At 43.0% G+C, this 16,930-nt stretch overlaps 1 protein-coding gene across 1 annotated transcript in view; it reads right to left on the reverse strand.

Annotated features, from left to right (window-relative positions):
• Window positions 1-16,930, reverse strand: part of dachd (dachshund d) — a 114,692-nt gene that overhangs the window by 26,474 nt on the left and 71,288 nt on the right. The window contains exon 6 of the mRNA XM_069533574.1: window positions 11,153-11,302. Within this exon, the coding sequence (XP_069389675.1) occupies window positions 11,153-11,302 (150 nt within the window). The remainder of the gene's footprint in view (window positions 1-11,152; window positions 11,303-16,930) is intronic.

Consider the following 16,930-nt stretch of genomic DNA (forward strand, 5'->3'; position numbering starts at 1 on the left):
CAAGATGATTAAAAAGCTGTTACATCAGGACCAAACTGTGTCGGCTGACGATGGGTCCAACACTTAGAAGAATCACGGCGGAAAAAAAAAAAAGATTGAGCGTTGAATGTTTTAAAATGATTAAAGAGAGGGCAGTCATTTATTCTGATGACAGAAATGATAACCTGCAGTGATTTGTGCTGCAGTTAATCTTCATCTAAACAAGATTTCAGCCTTTTGTGGCCATCTAACCCTACAGAGGAAAATAAGGGGAAAAAAAGGAAGAAAGCCATTGTCACTGGAAATGCTATGGAGGCAGCAGCCAGCCCCCTTACCCTTAACTCTGTTGTGGACAGATTTCCCCTGACAAAAATTAAACTAGCTCCTACTTGGCACTTTATTATCTCCTCAACTGAATGATTTATTGTTTGTGGAGCGAAAGAACCAAAGAGAGGAGGAAGATTACATTTCCAGCCAAAGCTCAGGCCTGATCTCGTTTTTTACTCCCTCTGTCCAGGAAAAAAGCTCCCGACAAACAATAATGTCAGCTGTAATTGATCGGAGGTCGCCGCCTGGGCCTGCAGTAAAAGTGCACTATTTAAGCGACAATCGGCCCCGCGCTCTTCAGATGCTGGCTAATGAAGCTGTCTGTCTGGGCTATTTACCTTCTCTTAAATGGAAAAGGAGAGATGTACTGTAAGAGACAGGCTGGAGAGGATCTGCCTCTCGCTTCCGTGAAATAGGACCTGCACATGCCTCAGGAATGTATAATTGGTTGGCGCAGGCAAAGCTGTGGATCCAGTGCTAATTAAATGACTTGTTTAAAGCCTATCTGTCTTTGTTTGGGAGGCTCTGGGCTTCAGAACAATGCATTGTAAATGCTGTTGTCAAACAAACATTCCTGGTTATCCTTTGATTTGAATTGAACAAGACAAAAGGCTGATTTGCTCAGTGCTAAGCCTTTTGGTTTTCATGGTGTTGAGATAATTTTTTCCTCTTCTGATCCGTCAAACTGAACAGGGCCATTCCAGTGGAGCAGCTAAAATGGACTGACTCACAGCACAATGCATACGCAGACGGCTGCTGCAAAACAATCTCAGCTTTCCTCCTAATTGCGCTTGTAAAATGCCCCCATGTCGTGTATGTATTTCTCCGACAAAGGTGAGGAGGCGGCGCGCGCACACATGGAGTCTTTGTTGTGGTCGTATCAAGGGTTTGCACACCGGTCCCAGAAGGAAATGAATGGCTCGTGAAAAAGTGTCTGTCATGCAGCAAGACATTTAGAGGTCTCTCCTCAGCACTAATCAGCTATTCATCTTTACCATAACTGTTAATCTCCAAAATCAGAAGCCCTGCCTGTGCGAGCTGGAGGGAGCCTTATAGCTGTTAGATCAAACACGAGACTCGGCCTCCATAAATATGGCTGTCTGGCATCGTGGTGCCACTTTATGCAACACAAGTGCAGGCTTACATATACACAAAAACACAACTGGTCTCACGTTCATACACACACAAACAAGGGAGAAAAACACACACACACACAGATGGCAGGTTCAGTCAAGGCTGGCGAGTCCTGTTTCTCATTAAAATGGGGGGAGAGAGGAAGGTATTGAGCTTTGATGTAGCCACCCACAGCCCCTCAGTGTCATTGAATGAAACTTTGAAGCCTTTTGTGTTTACGCAGTTAATGTTGATAATAAAGCAAACATCTTGCCTTTGTTAAATACCTGCCGAGCGCTCACGTACGCTCACACACAGACACATAAAAAGAATACATCTCGCTGTAACAAGGCGAGGTAAACATGAAAACATATGGACGCACGCTCAGACGGTGATGCAGTATAGATAATTGTGCATAGGTACGTACTCACATGGAGCCGGCCAGACGTAGAAACACATGCAAACAATAAGCGTTACATTGCTACAACCGCAATGATTGGATACATTTCAAGCTCGCGCACGTCAACAAACAAAATGTGTTTTGCGTGCCAGGATGTAGAGATACACTTTCCAGTGATTCAGGTGGGCAAAGATTTCCTGCCAAGATGCCTAATATAACGTAATGTAAGAGAAACCATGATAAGAAAACATTTCTGGTTTGATGAGGTAACATAATTGCTTTCCTACCCCAAACCACTGGAGTGTAACATGTGGCAGAAATTATCAAGCAGACAGACAGAGGTGTTTGTCCTTTAAGTGTGTAAAATCTAAGGCAGGCAACTTTTATAGGATAATTTAAATCCTCGGCTCTAATGGCACGCATTCCTTATGAAATTGAAAGATCAATCATCTCTGTGACAGATCTGTTGTAAAAAAAAAAAAAAAAGAAGTTCTTTCTATCTCTGAGGAGAAAATGCTAAACACGTTTTTCTCCACCACCAGCCCCGCCCGCACTGGCCCCACTTTTAGCTGTCTATTTGTCTCTTTGCTGAAAATGTTAACGAACAGGGCAATAATCAAGCCATATGCTTGCATGTGGCAAATCTCATTACAGTAAATGACCTTTACCAACCAATGCCAACATCCTTGTGCTTGATAACAGTGAGCGTATAGAGTGGGGGAGAGACAATGGTGGGTTTTAGTTAATGCAATCATGCACATGGCTGGGGGTGGCCGGTGCAGCCAGGCCTTCAGGACACATTAACGAAACAGCCTTCGCTCCTGTAATTTGGGTCAGAACCAGCCTCACTTTACATTTGTCACACATCACTCTTGATAAATACACAACATCGGCACGAGGGAGCGGCAACATCCGATCTGCCGACAATAAGCTGTGGCGGAGAAAAGCGCCGCGAACAGAGGAGGGGAGCAAAAGGAGAGGAGAGATATTACTAGCAGCTGTTACTACTGCGGGTGCAATATATTCAAGCCCAATCAATAAAGCTCCTACAGACAGTGACACCCAAGCAGACAGAGGAATCATTTTCATCTGATACTTAGCAAAGGCTCCCCTTTTAAAAAGATTGCTTTCAGTCAATGACAACCAGTTGTCATTTGACTAAGGCTCCTGAAATGAAATATATTGACGAGCGTTATCAATCACGGCCCACTCAGTCGTCATATCACTTTGGTGGATGGTGACGGTGACGGGGGGAGGGGGATCAGTTTGCATGTGGTCATCAGATCATCCGTTTTAATTACAAAATTAGCATCACTAGCTTCTGCGCCCTCACTTCCTCCGTTACAATCCCCTCTGTGAGAGGAAATCGGTAATGCAGTGTATGGTTCATGGTTGCAGTGATAATGAGTTCAAGGTGTGTGATGTATCTGACTGTAAAGTGAATTCTACATCACAGCGGTCCAGGAAGAGGTCGTTAGTTTGGATCTAATTACTACGGTGGCCCTGAGAGCTCATCGCACCACAACTCCAGAAAACACACAAAACATGGAGATATGGAGAAAACATCTTCATCAGTGGAAAAACAACACAACCAAATACTCACAATACAACTAAATACTCACAATACAGCCAAATACTCACAATACAGCCAAATACTCACAACACAATTAAATCCCCAAACACAGTTAAATACTATCGTGAGTATTTTGTTATGTTGTGAGAATTTAGTTGAGTAGTGAGTATTCAGTTTGTAGTGTCAGTATTCTCAGCTTAACAATTAAAATTCTTAAATTGACCTTTTTTTATTTACTTCAATTATTTCCTTAAGTGATTCTAAACACCGTTTATCCAGAAAAGCTTTCCCTCTGTTTGTCAACACTGTGCAGATTGTGAAATTCCTCAACATTTGTTTGAACTTGCTCGCTCTCTCCGTCTTTATCTCGGGGCCCAGAGGAGCGGCGGTGTGATGACGAAGATGTCTGGGCCCAGTATACGGCTGATAGCTCTATTTGGATAAGGGAACCCAGATCATAATTGCGAAGAAACAACCTTTCTTTTCGTTTCAGGTAACAGACAGAGTGCTTCGGTGGAACAGAACCAACTATTTCTATCTCACCAATACGGAACATTTTAACAGCGTAATCACAGTCAAAGAGATTGTCATTTTCTTGTTGTCATCGCTGTATATTGTCATTACTGTTATTGTCTACACAGTAATATTGTTGCTCTATGCTAATGCATCCTCTTAGACATAATCACAGTCAAATGAGAGCACATGATACCCCGACTCTAATGCGGCACCATCTTAGCTGTGCATGCGTAAACTGCTCCGCAATCTATGCAATTACACAGTGTGTATATTTTTCACATTACCGCAACCTGCGAAATCTCATCATCACCGAAAGGTTGAATGTCATTTATTACACGTATCACATTTACACCAAGTGACATTGTCTTTTCAAATTGTGTTGATCTCTTCACTTTCAAAGGTCAGCCCCTTCCCTAGCTAAATTCAACCTGACAGAGAATAGTGAGGAGGGGACAGCCGAACGCATGCATCACCCCGGCATCAAAGCACTCCAAATTAATCCATCCAATTAATGAAGAATGAGGCCTAATGTTGATGAGGGATGACAACTCGACTGGTCAGTTGTTTTTTATAGCTCCTGCGACTAACCACACGAGACAATCAAACAAATATTTCCGTGACATGAGGTTCGTCTCATGTGTTGTCTCCTCCTCGTGTCTCCTCCTCCCTGTACCGTGGAAACTCTGCTGCCACTCAAAAATGATAGAACTTGATATGGATCATTACGGAAATGATGTTTAATCAATTCCCCCAGTTATTGTAATCTATTTCTGCAGTTGTCTGCGTTTGTGTGTTTTGTGGCTACATCAGCGCGCCTCGCATTTTCCCAATCATGCATATTCAAGTGTTACGCTGATGCTTAACAGCCGACGCTACCGGAATTAGAACGAGGACATTAGACTTCATTAACAAGAGAAATCATTATCAGGTTTATCTTTTGAAATGTCTATTAAAATGTGTGTGTCCTTCTTCACTTTATCTGTCACCTGGCTCCCAAGAGCATGGCAGCCTAATAGAGAGATGGTGAGGGCTAAATCCCAAGAGAGAGACAGAGACCCATCAAGCTCTTCAGTCAGGCTGGAAGGCTGTCTGTCTGCTCGGCTGCTCTGCGTCTAGCTCGGGGTGTCTGACACCGCTATTTGGTCCAGTTCGGAATAAAGAGAAATCAAAACAAAGCACAATGAAATGGCGTAAATCAGACGAGACAATAATCTGTTACAGCGACAGAGGTGTTATGATATGTTCGTGAAATGAATTCTGTTCAGCCTATGGCTACAATCTAGTCTCTCTCAAGAGCTCCGTCTGACAAAGGCTCCCAATAGAGAGCTAGAGAGGAAGATGGATGAAGTTGCCCCTAGACACTCATATCAGGTCAGTATGTGCTTTATCCCCTAATGGTTAAGGTTAGGATTGAGTAGGGGGTGATACCAGATCTCAGCCTGAGGGCCATTGTTCTGTCTAGAGGAGCAGGAAGTAGCCACCATCCTCCATCATGGCCCACATTTAGTTGCGCTGGGCCACCAGCACTAGTGCAGCTAGCAGGTTGGAGAGCGCAGCTATAGCCAGTTGGATGTGTCCTTCCACCCAGAGAGCTTTATTATTAGAAAGGACATAAACAGACTAATTAAATCGCAGCAGTGGAGCTGGGCTGACAGCTGGCGCAGAGAGTGTGACCAAACAGATCCCTATCAAAGTGCAGAAGCAGTCGCTCTATATGTGTCCTGCTTTTGTGCTCGTTACTGTCTGTGGCTGCTGACACGCGTGCCTCCATGTGCTGGAAGTATACATACGTGCAGGCCTGTTAATTTTACCCATTTTAAGTCTTGTGTTTATACTATAATTGATGACTATTTTTTTTTCTCCACTGTTATTTCATTCAAAAACACTGTCATCTTAATGTCTTATTTATCGGTCTAGTGCAAAGCACATTTACTCACTGATATGATCCAAAATGGTACAAATGCTATCCAGCAGAGCGGTAAACACTCCAGTAATTAGTGCATGGTCTCCAGGCTGACTCCTCTCAGCTCTGCAGCATGGCCAAGTGCGGACCCCATATAGAGAGGAGCCTAGTTATGCATTGATCTCAGAAAATTAAGGCTAACTGTCCCAGATTGCGGCGTCTTGATGTACCTTCTGGATGAGCAATGTACTATACTTGTATTGTTTGTAGAGTAAACAGGATGATTTGGACTCGCTGTGCTTTAAAATGAATACATTGTGAATAATTAATGGCGCCCCTTAAAGCGTTGTTATCTGTGTGACCGCCAACGCAAAACCACTGATGATGAGAAAATATGGTTTTAACAAGTCAATAATGGTGAGTGCAACACGAGCGGCCTAATCAATGAGGCTGCAACGTTTGCAAACAAGGACTTGAATTATAACGCCAATAATTGATCTCCTCCATTTTCCCCTTCTCTCCTTTGTGTGATGTCATTGTTTATTGATTGTTTCCTGCCTGTGAGGGATGATGGGAAGTTTCAGAGTTTGTTTTTGCTATGACTTTTACCCCCCACCCCCCCCACCCCTCCCCGCCTTACCCTCCACCTTTCCCTGCTTTCTCCAACCCTCCCCAACTACCCCCCACCACACACACACACACATACATACACACCACCCCTCCTTCCTCTATTTGAAATTTGCAAGCTGTAGCACCAGCTTAACCAAAAAGGATTAAGTCCCATACCCAACTGAGAACACAGATAATGCTCAGTAATTGGTAAAAAATGAAGATGAATGGGACAGCTAGATAAGGACCAATTAGCTGCTGGGAGTGTACAGCTGTGGTCTCCTCACAGAGCACTCTCAGGGGCCAAGGCCCCCTCTTTCTCACTCTCACGCAAGCACGCATGCAAACACACACACACACTCGCAGGCAAAGATGCAAGCATGAGGGTGGGGCTTGCAGAAATTAGCCTGATGACCCTGGGAAGAGAGCATGATGCTTCCTCATCATCTCACCCAGAACCTCTTCCTCTCAACTCTCAGTCAGGCAACACTCCAGGTACCTGTCACCACCCGTCCAGCTTCAGCCGAGCATGTGGCTCCCCAGCTCCCTGTTGGGCCCAGGCAGCCTGGACTGAAGCCACAGATGCGAGACAAAGGGCTTTCAGGTTCTGAAATAGTGCTGCAGAGTGTAACTGCTTATACGGCTGGGTTACAGGTTTGGCAAATATAAACTAAAAGTTTGCTGAGGGTGTTCTTTCCTCTTTTCCTTCCGTGCTGTTAGTCGGCGAGTTGTTTGGTTGGCATTTCATGGCATCATCTGGCTGAAGACAATGGAATTCCCATATCTAATTACAAACGAGATTTCAGCTCCATTAGACTTGTGTGGCGAGGAGTCAGATGAGTGGCAGGGCAGCACCCAGTGGCCAAAGAGAGGCAGAGGGTGAAACACGGAGAAGTAAGTGAGACAGAATCGGAGAAAAAGAGGACAAGGGTGAATGTTGCATTATCCTTTCTTCCCACTCCTTCTTCTGAGGGTCGGAGAAACACTTTATTTTCTTTCCGCAGCTGAAAAAAGCAATTCCTTCTCTTGAAATTGGCAGGTGTTTGTTAGTGGGCAGCTGACAATATTTTCTTTCCCAGTAATGAAGGTTGTGGCTGGGGTCAGTGCACTGGGAGGGAATGGCGGGGCTGTTTATCCCCCTCAAGGCCCTGCGCCACACGTGTTTTGCTTGGTCTGTGATCTGTAATTGTGGCATTTCCTGAGAGACGCGGGAACAATCCACATTGTGCTTTGAGAGGGCTCTGTCTGCCCGACTAAAGAGCGTTAGGGAGAGAATCAAAGAAACACACACACAACTCATTCTGTCTCTTTCTAAATGTTTATGTCACCACGTCTTCATCGTTTTTTATCTGTGTCTCAACCTGTTTCTCTTCTCTCCTCTAACTCGGGATGTTTGGTTATTTTGGCTGAGGGTGGAACCGGCTTTTTGTTTTTTTCTCCTTATAATTAATAACACTGATGCAAACAGGAAGGTCTAATTGTGATGAATATTTAATGCGGAGGAGAAACATTAGCCTGTTCGGTTTACATCAACACAAAGACGGAGACGGGCAAATCCAACTCTACAAACAGAACAGAGTGTCCTTCACTGGCTGTCTCGCTTTAAGCTCTTTACAATACAAGATATTCTTCCGCCAAACACTGAGACCAGGCACCTGTGTTTCAGCCCGAGGACGATCTTTTATTTTTTAACCAATGAGTTTATTATGCAGTTGCTCCTTCTGATTAAACAGATCTTTGTCCTTTGTGGTATTATCAGAGGTACGCACATGATCATATCAATTCCTATCATGGTTCGTAACATGACGTGTGTGAGTAAACACATCCGTTTGCTGTGAGTCGTAGCTGAAGCTGGATGATTATAAAACTCCAGTCCATTTCCTGAGAGCAGCTGGTGTCTGAGTGTGTTAAAAACAGCATGAAGTCATCCCCTAGCTCTGAACAGTCAGTACTGACAACGTCCCGACGAAGCCACAGCCAAATACAGTCCTCTTCTTTCTGCCCACTCCGAGCTCTATCAGTCGAGCGATTTATAAGTTTAGATTGCTGTTGGATAATAAGCTTGGGAGCCGGACATATTAGGCATTCACAGTCCAAAATAGTTTGAGAAAACAAGCCAGAGTGAGACACTTCTGGAATGTAATCATGCCTTTCTTTTAAGTCAGTCAGCGAAATTGCAAAAACACTTCCATTAAAAATAAACACGCCAGTGGAAGCCCGGGGCCGGATGAAGAAGACGGCACGCTGCGAGCCGTGTTTCATGGCCCTGCAGTGCAGAGCGGGCCCATATTTCTCCGGCGTATTATCAGGATGACTCCTGGTGGCCACCCTGTCACAGGAGAGTGCTTGATATAAACAAGAGATTGCTGCGACAACCAGTAATCAATATTAGGATGGTTTCAGTACCAAACATCATTTGTCTCGGCGACCATTCCTTTGACCAAACGAAGCATTAATTCAAATCATAAATCTGAGCTGATTTAAATCCGAGGAGAGTGAGGGAGAGAGAGAGGCCCCTGTCTGACTGCCTGCCCCTAATGATTTATTTTCTACATTTCTGCGAGCGAGAGATTTGTCCATACTCACTGACAGGTCACCTTCAAACGCCAGTGGCAGACTGTTCATCACCATGCAGACGAGCATCTCATCGCTGCGAGTAAATATTAAAGGAAAAGAATCCAATTGATTGTGGATGGGGCCGAGAGGCGTCACTGCCATATATTTCACTCAGAGAGCTAATGCTGTGGCCCATGCACCCGCACCTAGAGCTGCTCCCCCTCGCCAGAATTATGATTCTACTGGGAGCCTGTGTGGCTGGCTGTGGGCTCAAGGTTACAATTTAAATTGTAAAAAGATAAAACAGATTCTTATTAGCTCCATTGCCATAGCCTTGCAGTTGGTGCTCACATTTATCTTTATTTCCGTGACCTCGCACGCTCATATTCTCTTTTTTACACACTCCATTCTCTCAGAGTGATGACCTCACACTTTATGCATTTTGCATTGTTAAATCTGCTTAGAAACACATCCTGTTTTCATCCCGCCTGCCAGAAGCGCCACAGTGTCAAGTATTACTGTTGAAATGTATTCAGCCGTCGAGCCATTTATTACTGTAAGTGAATCAAAACCTCCATTTAGCAACCAAAGCTACGGGGATTACATTTGGGTCTATAATTTGGAATGGGCTCATGAATCTGCACCAACATACATTATCATTCTCTTTAATACACTAAGTGGTTCTGTGTGATATTACAAAAATCCTTCTGCATTTTAGGGCTAATAATTAATTGAAATGGCATATAGTGAAAAACCAGTGCTCTCACAGCAATTCAATTAGGCCTTGTTAAAAGCTGATAGCTTTGGGAAACTGTGCTCACAGTTTCACTTTGCTATTTAGAATGTTTTCCTTTTTTTCTTTCTTTCGCCACGAGCGTGTTACACACCGAGAGAAAACAGGACTTACCTTACCAGAGTTAATATTTACAGTGAATGTAAACTGAACAAAAAACAATATTTCTCCATTTGAAAGAAAACAGCTGCAGAGAGGACACGGTGTCGTGAAAATATTTGATTTAGGACGAGCTATAGTGTGTGTATAGGATCAGTTATGACCTGTGGCAAATTGGCTTTTGGTTCTGTATATTTGTGTGTCTGTTAACAAAGCAGCAGCGCAACAACTTAGTGCAGGTTTCAATTAAATCTGGGACAAAGTTAGGCAGCGAGCGTGAAGCTTTTGGTGTTAATCTGATGTAAGTACATGTCAACCTGTAAAACACACTGACTGACATTGTTAATGTTGAAACATTATAGATGTTAAACTTTCTATATACTAATACAGAGAAGGGAGACAAAGGACAGAACCTGAACAAATTGTCAGTGAATGGTTTGAATGGGGTATTTGCATGGGATCAGACTTTCAAAGAAAAAAAAAGAGTCTCGAAAATAATTGCTTGAATATGTAATATGTATAAAAATATGTAAAAAACCATTAATTTATTTTATTTTTATTTAAATGGTAAACACTGAGATGTCTGACTCACTGGAAGGTCAGTCATCTCAACATTTCCCGGAAAGGATTTAAGATTTTTAAGAAAACTCCCAGCTGGGATCAGGCAATCTGATTTTTAATGTATATACTGATGCATGTGCAGATTAAAGTTAGTCATTTAATATGTGCAGGAGCCTTGAAATATGTATTCATAGGTCAGTTTCGTGGAGGCGTGGTCTGTGCACATAAACTGTCACAACGCTTTAAATCACAGACTGCAGCTGAAACTAAAGCCAGTTTGACAAGTCCAAGCCATCGTGATGTTATTCTGCCCTTAACGAAACATGATGAACTTAATTGGTCATAACTCAGAGACCATGAGACTCACTTGAAACGCAGTCGTCTGTAAACTAAATAAAGATTTGGGAATTTTTTTCTAATCTGCATTAGTCTAAATATGTATATGCATTTCAAAAAAGCAGATTTAGATGCAAATCATAATGTAAAAATAATTTTAACTATTATTAAAATAGTACATAGATGACTGTGTGTAATGGCAGAGCTTTAGTTCTCTTACTGTGTGAAAATGATGATATGTATGTGAGTCTTAATGTGCGTGTTTGTGTCTTTGTCTTTGGAGGAACACACAGCAAGCATTTGTCTTCCGTTAATGTGTCTATCTGTGTGTTTTCTGTTTGTGACAGTGTGTCTGTGTGTGTCTGTGTGTGTGAAGGGCATCCTCACCGACGCTGGAGCTGAGGTCTCCATTCTCGTCGGCCCCGTGGTGGTTGGCGTTGCCGTGGTAGCTGCTCATCGCTTCCAGCTTGATCTTCTTGACCTTCATGGCCTCTGCGATGGCTGCGTTGGCAGCTGCTGCTGCCGCCGCTGTCAGGCCTGGAGAGAGAGAGGAGAGGAGACGGAGCGCTTACAGAACGCTACATGTCTACTGGGGCCGAGCCACTGCCACCTGCAAAACCTTTCAGGCACCTGGCAAATAAAAAACTATATGAAAAAAAGAGGTTTGAGAGAATAATAAAAAAAAAAAGAATAATTTTATTATGCAGAGTGAGCGGCGGTGAGATCACGGCTTGGTTTTTCATCCTCTGACAGGGGTGATCTTCACAGCAGGTTATCATCCGCGTGTGTGTGTGTGGAAACATGATTTTTATAAATGTTTCACCCTTGCCTCTGTATTGATGTATTTGTAACTTGATGGGAATAGATGCAGTCAAGATAACAGTGCATGATGTAAGCATTTTGTGCGTACAACCTATTATACACAGCGTATAAAATAGAGGCGTAGTGATACGATGTGACACGGCAGCGAAGGTTCAGAGGGGGGAGAAAATAAAACCAGGAAGCGAGATAGGTTGAACATGTGAACAAATACAGAGCCAGACCTATATCTTTAAAAAGCTTCTCAGTGAGTGTGTTTCAGTGATACATTCACACATATTCATCAGATCAAATCATCCTAAATAATGCCTATTACATTTCTTCACAGCTATATACTGAAGTGCTTCACAATAAGAGGCCTCTTGTGAGAGTCAAGGCCACGCAGAATGGAAAAACCAAACAATGAAGCAATGGTTCAAGTGTTTTATTCTTTCAAACTTGGAAGGGGCTTTGAGTTTATTCACTACTTAGAGAGCTGTGTGTAAAATGAACTGAGGAATATGATTCATGTACAAAAGGGAAATAAAAGATGGATGTGTGGAATTATGTGTCATCCCAGAACATTATCAAAAACACGTCTAGGACTTTAGAGGGAGGATATTAATGAGGAACTAGTGTGGTGGTGAGACTGGATATAAATAACACACTATATAATGTTTGCAACACTTTTAATAGATTACGAAAAAATAATCAATTAACCTGAAAAATAATCATATATAATCACATTCTGTATTCTTGGAATGTTTGGACTGTTAAAAAATAAAATATAACTTAAATATTTTTAAATCCCTTTCTGACAACAAGTCAAATATTTTTGAGAATTTAACTCATCTGTTTTTTTAATGACTATTGACATCACATTTAAAATAATCATTCACTTTCCACTGCCACCCCTGAATATATGCTGCAGTAGCAATATTTTACATGGTTGTCCACCTTGATCAACATGGACTCCAGATGATTGATATAGTAAGTCTGAGATTATAGACATACATATGCTGAGCACACTGCAGAGATCATAAACCATTGGTTTGTCATTGTGCTAGTTCCGGGGTTCTGGTGTATTGAACGTGACTGAAATCTTTATTCATGAGGCTGGTCTCAAACAGCAGGGACAGATAGCGCTTAAAGCTCCTGTAGGCTCGCTGTGTCTCAGGAGAGCGCCGCGACTCTTCGTGCCAATCCTCGCAACAAAATCAAAGATGCATGGAAAGAAAAAAAAAAAAAAAAAGAGAGATGTACCTATTAGTGGAATCACTCGTATCCACAACACACAGTATACAGTATCACCTGCCCTTTTACAGAGGCTGCTTACACTTGATATGCAGGTTTGCCTTACGTTTGATGCGGAACAAGGCAACGTCTGCGTTTATCATCACTAAGCTGTCACGTCTTCGTGATGGGACTCAAGAGCAGCTATTAGCCATGCAGTTGTGGGGAGACACAAGTACAAGGAGAGGTAGGAATCAAACATGTGGCTTTAATAGATACATGCGCGCACGAGAACGAGCGCGCGCTGACAAATCACGCACGCACACACGAGAACACACCGGCCTGGGCACCCTCTCCTCTCATCCCCAGCTGATAGGCAGATGGCGAGAGTCACTCTGAGCCACTGACATGGAGGTGCATATAATTTAAAGCCTTGTTTGCATCTTAAAATACATCAGTACCATATTGACGTACAGTATACATCATGTCAACGAGGGGCCTCTCGTTTGCAATGGGCCCTGGCTGCTGTTCCATATGCATAGGCAGAGCAAGGGGAGAGAAAAAAAAAGAAGCATTGCCTCATAAGAAGGTGATACTTTTCCACATAATGAATGTGGCCTCTGCCCAGTCTGAAGGTCAGCCTTCATTTGTGTATAATGGGCAAGAGTCAACTGTTTTCCAAATGAGACGTATGCAGAACAGACTGCCGAGTAAATATTGAAATCACCTCTGGGCTGTTTGTGTGATAAATTCCCCCCACAAATCAGGTGCCGCTCAAAGTGCTGCAGTGGTGCTCCCCGATGCTCTCTAACTTTGGCTGTGAGAACACTGTTGTTTATTGCACTGCAGCCTGACGGCCCCCTACATTTCTCTTTCTTCTCAAACTGGACTGATTCAAAAAAAAAAAAAAATCCACAAAATGTTAAAGGCTGTTGTGTGAAACGATCGCAACCCAGCGTTTAACAAAGTGAGACACACACAAATTGAAATCTTTGTTCTGATAATTATTTCATTTCGCCGGATCAATTGTCATATCCACATAACACACCTCGATACAGTGGACCTAATGAGAAAGCCTTGGAGATGTTGGCGCCCGGCAACAAGTCTATTAAGCCACAAGAAGTCTGAACATCAACAAGACCGAACCCACTCAGCGCTAATCTGCATTCATTACTATGCAAACAAAACAATCCAGCCTCATATATTCTTTCAAAGTCACCTTTGGATTCCGACACTTTTCTCGTATAGACGAGCGGGCGAGCCGGAATCCTCCTGAGCACAAAACAAACAGCGCATCGCAGCCGCATGTAGAGAGCCGCACCAGTCAGAGGAGAAAACCAGGGAACATTTCAACAAATAGAGAATAGCATGGCACTGTCACATGGGGAGCACAAAACAGCAAATAACAGAGACAAGGTCTGATGGTAGCCCTTGGAGCAGCTGTCATATTAAATAATAATGAAGGATCTATTAATATGCAAAGGAAGCAGCAGCCGACTGGCTTAACGCTGTCATGCCTCTGCATATTGTCAGGATCTTCATCATTAATTAACATGCTAGCTGCCCCATACCTGCGCCAATGTCAGAACATTCTTACAACAAACAGCCCAATGCCTGTGCCCTCCGCAACTAACTCGTATAATTAAATTAAAATCAGATTAACTTCACATCAGTACACAAAAGACTGACTTTTATGACTTTCTCTCGCAGTGATTAAAAAAAAATAACCAGAGCTTATCTGTTGTGTTTCTGCTCCGTCTCTGTTTGGGACTTGCACCACGGGCAACAATGAAAACACACTTTATTTATCAGGCGAGCAGGATAAGCAGGGAGGAGAGACTCCATGTCAATGAGCATGGCCGCCCTCGTTTACTGCACGGACCGGTGGCGGCGCAGCGATGACAAACCGGGGTTGGGAACAACGTGACTCTTAGGTACGCTGCACCACTTGAACTGTGCTATCCACATCATGACAAATTTAGTATCAATTACAGAGCGCACTAACCTTATGACAAGCGGCGGACTGATAGAGGAGGGGTGAAGGCACAAAGAACAGGCGCTAAATTACCAGGTGCATACTGGATCTATTTTAAAGCAGATTGAAGTGGCACCAGATTAGATGATCCACTCCTGGAGCTGACGTGCTAATTGTGCATTAAAAGAACATAAATATTACAATATGTCTCCGCCTACTATAAAGCAGCAGGCACGGCTGTCCCCACACACACATGCATGTACAGTAAAGCAGAGGGGAAAATATTGTTTTTATCAGAAAGTACAGGATGCTCCCTGGTAAGATGTAGGTGACATTCATTTCTCTAATGGTGAATGCAGTACTCTTGCGTTATTCAAAAGGTGAAGCCATATCCAGGACATAAATGAATTATATTGAAGCTGCTGCTTAAGTAGTGGCCAGAGTGTGAGTGGAGGCCCCTCTCCACTTTAAAGGAGATGTCATCTCACTGTGGTGTCAGTCCACAGCAAATAATCCGATTTGAGGGCCAATCTGACTGTAATGCATCAGCAACTGGAAAGGCTCCAGCGCAGCCCACCGACCCCCCCCAAACACACCCCCCACCCCACCCCCAAGGCATGAACGCAAAGCATGCACGCAGCATTCAGACACTCGCACATGTACACACGTGTCCTTTTCACACACATATGAGGGTATTTCCTTAAATGGAAGCCTAAGCATATTAAGATGTCCTCCTCTAAGTGGAACCGGTGTCAAGGGCAAAGATACATATGTTAACAATGTGTTTCACATAGGCTCCTCTGGTCCTGTTAGAGGAGTATGACACTGTGTTGAATATAGTCATTGACTTTAATCTGATTTGTGTCCTTGTGTAAAATCTAAAGACATATTTTCTGATTGTTTTCATTATGAAATCACCAGAAGAAAAAAAAAACCCAGGGTCTTAAGTTGAAAAGATTAGATATTCATTTATTTTGACTTTTTGCAAAATTTGAGCTAGAGTTCCACTTCCTGAGTGATCGGAGGTTAAACTGTGCTGTGGATTTTTTTCGGGGGGGGCATCTCTTAGTATCCCTGAAGCCCTAACATTCCCACCCGTGTGAAAAATGAACTAATGCGACATGACATGATAGCGTAACTATTTAAGACAGTTTCTCAATGTTGGGCTTTTTATCATCAATCAGTACATTTGGACATGACAGGACGATCAATTAGTTTGCCCACTTCCGTGCCATAACTCCTGTGTGGTCATTCATACTTAATTATAAATCTGTCAAAATCTGTAACTTCCTTGACGTTTAATGCTTAATGCCATCATCAAAACAATAAATGGTTTAATTATAACACGGAAATTGATGGATAAGTTCTGTCTCTGCACAGTTCGGAGGCTTAAGGCAGTTATGAGAAGACCAAAAAAAAAAAAAACCTCAATTACTTTATCTCTGCCCCCTGAATACCCTGACTAAATGTCAAGATCATAGAGTCCCTCTGGGCTTAAAGGGGATGATATCAAAGGGCTTTTCTGTTGCTTTATGTTCCACTAAATAACACTGGCTCCTTCTCAACTCTGTCCTCCTCTGTGTTTCACTCAGGCCTTAAAGTTCGCCTCCCGAGCTGCGGCGGAGATTCTGAGCGACCTCACCCTATTCCCAGAGTTCAAAGCGGCACCCTGTGAACCTCCATTGTACTGAATCACAGGGACGGACCGAACCGGGTTTAAAATCGAATTTTTCAAACACCTCACCAACGCCGCTTTGCCGAGGAGAAAGAAAAAAGAACGATGGAAATAAACGCGTGAGGCGAGTTAATGACTTGTCTGTTAAAACACACCAAAGATCACAGTGTAAAAACCAGCTGTGGTGTTTTTTTTATCTCTTTGTAGAAATACAAGAAGAACATTTAAGAGTTGGTTAAATACAATGTGCACTGTAGAGCGAGTGAGAATTCATAGAGCTTCTGTTTGACAGTACAATATCATTAAGTACATATCAAAAAGGAGAGCAAAACATGCAAATGAGAGCACTTACAGCCACCAACATCAAAGCAGTCACAATGCAGCCAGCCACAAATAGAACAAAAGCATTAGTTGCAATAAGACTCGGCCCGAGGCTAAGTTAGGGCACAAATGGTTGTTGTTGATTCTTGTGGCGATAAGCCTG

This window comes from Paralichthys olivaceus, chromosome 10, assembly GCF_024713975.1.
Source record: "Paralichthys olivaceus isolate ysfri-2021 chromosome 10, ASM2471397v2, whole genome shotgun sequence".
NCBI classification, from domain to species: Eukaryota; Metazoa; Chordata; class Actinopteri; order Pleuronectiformes; family Paralichthyidae; genus Paralichthys; species Paralichthys olivaceus.